This window comes from Populus euphratica, unplaced genomic scaffold (assembly GCF_000495115.2).
Source record: "Populus euphratica unplaced genomic scaffold, PopEup_1.0 scaffold628.1, whole genome shotgun sequence".
Taxonomy (NCBI): domain Eukaryota; kingdom Viridiplantae; phylum Streptophyta; class Magnoliopsida; order Malpighiales; family Salicaceae; genus Populus; species Populus euphratica.
Genome location: NW_011500380.1, coordinates 43593 through 53460, shown reverse-complemented (window position 1 = coordinate 53460; position 9868 = coordinate 43593). Strand labels below are relative to the sequence as shown.

At 25.6% G+C, this 9868-nt stretch overlaps 1 protein-coding gene across 1 annotated transcript; it reads left to right on the top strand.

The window, feature by feature from the left end:
- Positions 1-1285: 1285 nt before the first annotated feature.
- Positions 1286-2382, top strand: LOC105114224 (glutathione S-transferase U17-like). The gene is made up of 2 exons (XM_011010705.1): positions 1286-1689; positions 1809-2382. The coding sequence occupies exons 1-2, from the start codon at positions 1372-1374 to the stop codon at positions 2181-2183; spliced, it is 693 nt and encodes a 230-aa protein (XP_011009007.1). The 5' UTR covers positions 1286-1371; the 3' UTR covers positions 2184-2382.
- The last annotated feature ends 7486 nt before the right edge of the window (positions 2383-9868 follow it).

Below are 9868 nucleotides of genomic sequence, written 5' to 3'. Positions count from 1 at the left end.
CTGTAAGATACGAATTTAATATAAAAAATATCTGATTTTTCTCCAAAAAATAGTGATAATAAAATAATTCAAAAAAAAACTTTCATATAAAAAATGTTTTATTTTCACGTATATGCCCAAATCCTAAGGACTTTTCATGCATTTTTTCTAAAAATGATAAAATTGTATTTTTATCATGTTTAAGAAAATACAAAAATAGATTTCATAACCAATTTATAATAATTCATTAGGGTTTGATCAAAATACAAAAAATCTCACAACAATTATTTTTTTTTATTTGGAGCTTTAGGATTTAGTTGTAGATTTTAATATTTGAGAGTATAAAATTATATTATAAAATATACCTTCAAGTATTAAATATACAAAATAAGAAATAAATGTGATGCTAAATCTAGGACTTAGAACAGTTAGAATTTAACTTAATAAAGTAGAGACTTTCTCATGAAAGAAGATTTATTTTGAACCATAGATAAGACTAACATATAAAAATATGATCTAGAGAAACATTTAAGTAACAAAGTAGTTTACTTCAAATATGGTGTATTAGAGTTGATATGGCTTTTTCAAGTATAACTAACTCTTTTATATAGACATTCACAGACCATTATATTTTCTAATAATTATAATACTAGATAATAATTCTTGAAATCCATAATCATAACTTTATGATTAAACTTAAAATCTCCTTTTAATTTTAGATGGCAAATAAAAAATAAAGTAAAATAAGATATATTGTATAATTTTCCTATTGTGTTATGTATATTTAAGAATTTCATTAAACTTTTAAAGAAAAAAAAAATTAATACTGTATTCTTACAAGGAATCCAACTAGATGAGTCATTTAATTCCAACAAAGATAGATCATAATGATTATTATTTAGTTTTTATTAATTGGATGTTTAGAAGTATGAAAAATGTTACAGTTTAAAATATTATGTTTTAAAAAATATAAAAAAATAAGATTTTTATTTAATTTTAAAATTTTACTTTTTATATCAATCATAAAAAAATAAAAAAAATAACAAATCAGCAAATCCCAACACAACATACGCGTAACAGAGCCTTCAACTGCCTGATGGCATATGTCAAATTACTACGTGGTGAGGTTCTCCACCACTGAATAATTTTATTTTAGCCATTCATTCACTGTGTGAACATTGTAATGTCAGACAGATATTTAGGTAAAGAGAAATCTCCGCCAAATAAATGCTAGGACAGCACAACCACGTGTTCCAACTACCTGCAAGGCTGCAACAACTTTTCACATCCCACACTAATTCCAAATAAATACGTCGTTCATTGTCATCCTTTCCATATATATTTAAACACACATAGATTCCAGGAACTTTGTTCGGCTTGATATTATCTATCATGGCTACGAGTGATGTGAAGCTTATAGGGGCATGGCCGAGCCCTTTTGTGATGAGGCCAAGAATTGCCCTTAATATTAAATCTGTGGGGTATGAGTTTCTTGAGGAAACACTGGGATCCAAAAGCCAGCTTCTTCTTGAATCAAACCCTGTCCATAAGAAAATCCCAGTTCTGATTCATGATGGCAAGCCCATTTGTGAATCTCTTGTGATAGTAGAGTACATTGATGAGGTTTGGTCTTCTGGACCTACCATCCTCCCTTCTGATCCTTATGATCGCGCCCTTGCTCGGTTTTGGGCTGCCTATCTCGATGAGAAGGTACCACCTCTGATATCCATCTTTAAATTTCTAGATTCATTATTTGCGACGTTCTGATTCTGGATTTCTTTATTGTTTTGCTGTCCTGATCTTTCCCTGGCCATATTGAATATACGCAGTGGTTTCCTACGATGAGAAGCATTGCAACAGCTAAAGAAGAGGAGGATCGAAAGGCGTTGATAGAGCAAGCAGGAGAAGGGGTGATGATGCTGGAGGATGCATTTAGCAGGTGTAGCAAAGGGAAGGGTTTCTTTGGAGGAGATCAGATCGGGTACCTTGACATTGCATTTGGTTCCTTTTTGGGGTGGTTGAGAGCCATAGAGAAGATGAATGGAGTGAAGCTGATTGATGAAACTAAGACTCCTAGCCTGTTGAAATGGGCAACTAGTTTTTCTTCACATCCTGCTGTGAAGGATGTTCTTCCAGAGACAGAGAAGCTTGTTGAGTTTGCCAAGGTTCTGGCCAAATTCAAAGCAGCCAGCTCGAACTCCTAAATAACCATTATTGCCTTGTGGGCAACTTGAAATGCTAGAAATTAAGGTTCTTATGCAATTTGAAATACTAGAAATTAAGCTTGTTGAGGGAAATAAATTTAGATTACTTGCTGTGAACAATGATGGGGGCTCTAGTTACCATTTGCTTGTAATTTTGCTGCACCATTTTGCTTGAAATTAAGAAAACTTGTTGAAATAACGGTACAAAATAATGAAACATGACTGAAAAAACCCTTTATAATTTTTTGGTTTACCGAAACAAAATTCCATTTTTAATCTAAAGTCACTTGTTCTTTCTTTTAGATGTTTTATATATTTAGAAAGAATATTGAAATTTAGGATAAACCATGCAAATTAAAATTTACCTTTCTTTTTCATTTGTTCATGTGTCTTCGAACTTAAATTAAAATGAATAGTATATAATTTATATTCCTTTTAAGTAAAATTAACCATTTTTCTTATGTTTCAATTCCTATAAAAGTTAGTTTAAGAGATAAAAGAAAATGTTATCATATTTTACCTATAAAACATGATGATCTTTGTGTGAATTGGTTGGATTTCTTGAGGGAAGAGGAAAGTTTGATGAAGGTGGTTTTCTCATCTTATAGTGCCAAAAGTAGAGATTATAAGTTGTTTTGTTGTTGCGGATGGTTTTTTAAAAGCTTCAAGTTTTTTTTATGTATTTTTCAAGTATAAAGAAATTAGAAAATAGATTTTTGGATTTCAAAGCTTGAATCCTGATTCTTTGATCAATAAGAGGACTAAAAAATATTATTGACTTTTAGATCAATAAAGGGATTAGAAAATGTTGTTGATGATGATAAGTCTTTCACCACACTAAAATTCAAAAAATATAAAGACAATGATGTTTTATCCACTCCATTAAAAATAAATTAATCTATTTACTTGGATAACTAGCTAGATGCATAGATCTACCTATCAAACCTTACAATACATGATGTTTTTTTATTTACATTAGTTTTTAAAATATTATTTAAATACCTCTTTATTTTACATTTTTTTTATTTTTCATTAATATATTTTTTAAAATTTAAATTGAACCATCTCTTTGGTTTTTAAAATTACTTAGTTTACATTTCTTATACAGTAGTTATTTTTTTTAATTATTTTGTATTTTTATAATATTTTAAAGATAGTATCATAATTTATCTTTTATATTTAATATAAATAAACTATATTAGCTTGATGTATTTATAAAAATAAAATCATTTGTTATTGGTAAGAATACATTAACCTCTAAGATAATAAAAATAAAAAGAAAACTCATGGTTACATATTTGCATATTCATTTGTTTTCTTTTAAGAAAAATATTATCTTTTCATTTTATTATTTAATTAGAATAAATAACTCTTTCTTAATTTATCAGTTTATTTTTTATTTCATTAAATGTAAATAATATTTTTGTATTTTCAATTAGAAAAATCATTGTATAATATATGTAACATTGGCATATTTTTCTAATATTAAGAATTAACTTAAAATCTTATATGTAGAGTAACACGTGTTATAAGGCTAGTATTTATTGTAGTGTTTTATTGTGCAATGTTGTGAGGTAGTTTTTAAAATCATTTTTTATTTAGTTAAGCTTTAATAAAATAGATATTTGTTAAAAAGACAATGATTTAAACTTTAAAAATAATTAACTTTTATTAGATGAATTTTCATTTTCTTATTAATGTATTGTTTTTGTTCTTACATAAACTTATTTTTTTACTAGCAACTTGTTTTTTTGAATAAAATACTAAAAACCATTAAAACAAATATTCTTAAAAATATCAATCATTTTAATTAAGAAAGTTCTTCAATAAAACTTACCTTGTTTATTTATTTCTTTATTTTGATGAATATTTATTTTATGAGAATCATTGCTTTTTAAATAGAAACTTATTATAATAAAAAAAAAATATCATGACCTTGTGATTTGTATGCGATAAAAAAAAAAAGAAATAATTAATATGAAAAATCATGTAAAAAATTACAAGAACAATAGATATTTTATTTCCAAAAAATATTCATTAGCATATTGTTATATAAGTTACCATTTGCTTGTAATTTTGCTGCACCATTTTGCTTGAAATTAAGGAAACCTGTTGAAATATCGGTACAAAATAATCAAACATGACTGAAAAAACCGTTTCTTGTAATTTTTTGTTCTACCGAAAAAAATTCCATTTTTAATCTAAAGTCATTTGTTCTTTCTTTTAGATGTTTTATATATTTAAAAAAGAATACTGAAATTTACATGGCGTTGACAAAGTTTATAGATAAAAACCAAATCATAAATTGAAATACCACATAAATCATGCAAATTAAAATTTATCTTTTTTTTTTGTTTGTTCTAATGCCTTCGAACTTAAATTAAAGTGAATAGTTTATATTTTGATTCATTTAAGTAAAATCAACCAACAAGAAGTATATTGTATGGAGTTTTTGCTCAATTTGTTATAGGAGAATAGCTTCAAATGTATTTATATTTTAAGAATTATGTAGAATCTATCTTTATATGCTTAGTTATATTTCTTTTTAAAATGTAATTATTATGTTTTCTATTTATTTTTTTGACATATTTTTGTAATCAAAACTAATAAAAATAAACCACATATGACTTGCACATGATGAAATTTAAACTAATAGATTTTATAGGCATTCATACTTTTATACTCTATTTCTGCTTTACATCTACACATGGAGTCCTCACTAGGGATTATTTTATGTTGTCATTTTTTCTTAAAAACAAGACAATGTGTGAATGATTATTATCTCACTCCACACGCATACTCAAGTGATTTTAGAATATCTTAGGGTTGTTAAATGATTTGTTGAGGTTTATATTTTATTTTAGAGGTGTTTATAAGTAAAAGCAAGCTAGATTTAGTTTTCGGGGTCCAAGAACTTGCTCTTAATGAAAAAAAATCTAATATATATCATTCAATACATGTAGTCATTTTATTATTTTCTACTTTGGAAAGAGAAATTGACTTATTTTAAGATTGAAATAGTTTATTTGACTTTTCTATAGTTCTTTGTGTTAATTTTAATCTTTTATTTTGAGCATGTCATTTCATGGTACATGATAAGGTGGCATTTTATTGATTTCAATAGAGAGAGGCTCGAGTCAAGACTCGAACCACTATCAAGAAATATTTTTTTCTTTTGAGCATCCATTTTATCATCAAATATAATAACAAGTAGCTTTGTTTATGAAGCCATAACCTTTATGTTTTGAGAGCACTATTTATTTGTTTAAATTGCTTACTTGATTAAAAATGACTTTTAAAAGCATGTAATGCAGATTGTGGTTCATATCTATGAAAAAAAAAATTATAGACTCAAAAAATATTTAAGGATTTCAAAGACCTAAAATCACCATCAATTATTCACATCACTCGTTTTCTTTTACTATCTTTGTAATGACATATAATCACACCATACATCTCATAAAAAATATCATGTTTCCTAAATTAGATAGGAAACTTCATTTTCATTAATCATAATCAAACAATGGCATATAATTATGTTTTATCTTTTTTAAGCAATTTTTATTAATCAAAATCAAGCACTATATCTCACCTCTTAACAGGACTTTTCATCAATATAAAATTTTAATGTTATCAATCAAGATCAAATATTGGCATATAACAATGTCATTCTTTTTAACAAGAATTTTCACCTCATTTAATCAATGGTTCAAGAAGTTTCATTCCTATCAGTCATTATCATATAACCGTATCATTCCTTCCATTATCATTCTCAAATTTAAAGAGAATATTAAAGATCATTACTCATTATTTATCTCATAATACCCTTTCATCTTTATATTGCCTCATGTTTCAATTCAAAGGAAATGTCAAGGTTCATTATCTATCATTAGCCTTGTTATTTTCTCACTTTTCTAGGGTTTAACCTAAACAACTTATCGTTCACCCATTTTTTATTTTATTCTTTGGCAATTTTGGTTGGTTCAGTAGGCATCTTCATAAGAATAAATGTAACATTTCTGACCACCTCAAAGGTTGTAACCACCACCATTCAATTAAGAAATGCATTCTCTATAACCCCATGCCTATAAAATTAGATATTTAGTTCTCAATTCTTCAATATAAGTCTCAAATATCTTGTCCCTGATTAGCTCTTCTTGTATTTTTAGATTTTGGGTTAATGGAGTTAGCACCTCATCTAGCAATTTCAGGTGATCTCATGCAACCAAAACTACCATTGCAAAATCAGTCTAGCACAAAAGCTTCCAACTATTAACTTTTAACAATTATGTTTTGAATAAAAATGCTTTTTTTTTCAAACATGCCCGAAATAAATTCCTAAAAATCTAAAAATATTCAAGGACCAATTTAAAATTATCCTTACATAGTTTTTCTAGTTTTAATATCAGATTTATAAACTTATATTGTAAGATGCTGACCTGATATTAAAATACTTATTTTTCATCGAAATCTCTAAACTTTCCAAATTTTCTAAAATCTTCTCATTAAAAAAAAAAACAATAAATGTGTTTTGTTTGTTATACATACGGTCAAGTCTTTAAAAAAATATAAATCATGTGGGCCTAACCCATCAACATTTAGCCTCTTCTTTTTACCTAATTTTCTTCTTTTTACCTAATTTTATTAAATTTTTTTCTATTTAACTATTAACCCTTTTATATTATTTTAGTTGCATGATACTTTGAACATATTAATTTGATTTATATGGAGATTTTTTCCTTTTTCTATTTTACATGAACTAGTTGTGTGTGTGTGTGTGTGTGTCTATATATATATAACACAATAACATATAACTACTAAGATAAAATAAATGAAAACATTTAAAATACAAGGACAAGTAGTGAAAAATAGTTGTATGTGCATCTATTTTTATTTCTACAATGAAGATTAGCTTATCGTTTGTTTATGCGCTTTAAAAGCACTTTTGAAAAGTTTTGAAAAACTTTTATATTTTTCTTTACTTCAAATTAATTTTTTATTTTTTTATTTTTTTGATGTGCTAATGTTAACAAATTTTTTTTTTAAGAAACAAACATTATTTTGATAAATTTTCAAATAAAAAACATTTTAAAAAGTAACTATTATCACATTTTCAAACAAGCTTTAAAAGCTCTTTTTGAATTTCTCATTTCATGTATTTCTCAATTTATTTTATAAAGAATAAACAACATGTTTTTTTGTTTCTTGACTAAAAAATAATTATGATACATAAGAACATATCCATAACATTATTTTTTTTTCATATTGGGAATTAACTTGAAATCTTACCCAGAATATAAACCATATGTTTGTATTTCTAAAATAAAAATAAATTATGATATTTTTAAAATGCATCCACTAAATTAACACAATATTTTATTATATTCTATGTCAACTTGTGATTCTACCTATGACATTGCATTGATAATAAAACTAACACACTAAAAAAGAACAAGAACATGCATTGTTCACGTGAACAATGCACATTTATATTCTTTTAAGCTCAAATTTTTTAAATTACAATTACATAGTTAGGAATTATATGATCATGGTTTTAAAGGTTAATGTGTCTTTTCATTTGTGTTTTCTCATACACATAAAGTATATAAGGATATGTTGCTGATGAATTGAAGACCATTTTTATAAAATAAAAATTTATTGGTAATTGAAATAAAAATTAAAAGAGTAACCTCCAAATTTAACAAACAAACCAAAACTTCTACCATTTTAATATTGGTGTGAAAAATTTCATTTTGCTCCTTATACTTTTTAATTTATCTATTGTTTGGTCCTTGAAATTTTAGCATTTCAAATTTTGGTCCAAAGATTCATCTTTCTTGTGTTTCAATTCTTGAAAGTCAAGAAAGGAAAGAAAAAGTTTCTGCAAAATATTAAGGAGAGAGAATGTTGTTGATTGTTAACATTTTGCCTATAAAAAAAGATGATCATGGTGTTAATTAGATGGGCTTCTTGAGCGAATTTCAATAAAGGTAGTTTTTCCTCTAACAATGCCTAGAAAAGTAGAGATTATAGGTTGTTCTGTCATTGCAAATGGTTTTTTAAAGGCTTTTAGGGTTTTTTAAGTAATTTTAAAGTGAAAAGAAGTTGTAAAATAGATTTTTGGATCCCAAAACCCTGATTTTTTAGTTATCAGAGGGCATTAGAAATAATGTAGATTATGGCAAGTCATCCACCACATTGAAGTTAAAAAATATATAAAGAGAGAGAGATGATGATGTTTTATTCGCTCTATGAAAAAAAATTCACATATCAAGTGCACTTGGGTAGTTGGCTAAATGCATAGATTTGCCTTACTAAACCTAACAAAACTTGATTTTTTTTTAATTTACATTATTTTTTAAAACATTATTGAAATACCTCTTTATTTATGTATTTTTATTTTTCATTAATAATTTTTATTTAAATTTAAATTGAACCCTCTATTTGATTTTTAAAATTACTTAGTTCATATTTCTTAAATAGTAGTTATTTTTTAATTATTTTGTATTTTTATAATATTTTAAAGACAATATCATAATTATATTTTATATTTAATATTAATAAACTATATTTTCTTGATGCATTTATAAAAATAAAATCATTTGTTATTGGTAAGAATACATTAACCTCTAAGATAATAAAAATAAAAAGAAAAAGAAAAACATGTAAATTAAAAAGAAAAGTCATGGCTGCACATTTGTATATTTGATACAACTAAAATATTGATGTTTTCTCCCTAATCCAGTAGTATCAAAGTAATAAATAACCCACCAAGATTAGGATCGAACCATATAGTGGTTAACTATATAAATTAATAATAAGAAGAAGAATAATGAGTTAAAGATAATTTTCAGATTAATATGAGGATTAAACAATGATAAAAATAAATGTCAAGGTTATATAATCTACTAATAGTATTTCAAATAAGTATAATATAAACTCTATTTATTACTCAACTGAAAACTACATACAACGAAGGTTCCAATCAGATGGTTTATCATTAATAACTCATTATAAATTATTATTATGATCATATTAGTTATCTTATTTAAATAACACCAATACTTTAAAGTATTATCAGGAATTCATGATATTAATTTATGTTAACAAAATCAAGTTTCTTTTATAGCACATGTATCAGTTATACCATGTATCAGTTATATAACACAAATTTAGATTAATCATTTAGTAAGTAAGGTATTAAAAATTAATAAGATAAAAATGATAAGACATATTAATAATAAAAAAATTTTATTTTGTGTTTTGTTATTTCTTATTTATATTTAAGTGTGTTTTAGGTTTGTCAGTTTTCATTATTTCAGGTGATATCTTCTATACTCTATCTTTCTACTTTAGGACATTAAGGACAATGTCTCATTTTGGTTGGGGGGAGAGGGTAGTAGTTGATAAAAAAAAAAATTATTTTCCATTTCATAAAGCATATGCAAAATTGTTGTTACTAAGATGGCGGAGTAAAGGAGTTTTTTTGTTAAAATGACTCTTGAGACGTGACACGACTAAAAGATTGATGTCTTCTCCCAAGTGCAGGAGTGTCGAAGTAATAAATAACCCGGCAAGACCGGGGTCGAACCATAGGGAGGTTAATTGTAGAAATTATAAATAACAATAATACAACAACAATAACAATAACAATAACAACAACAATAATAATAATACTAACAATA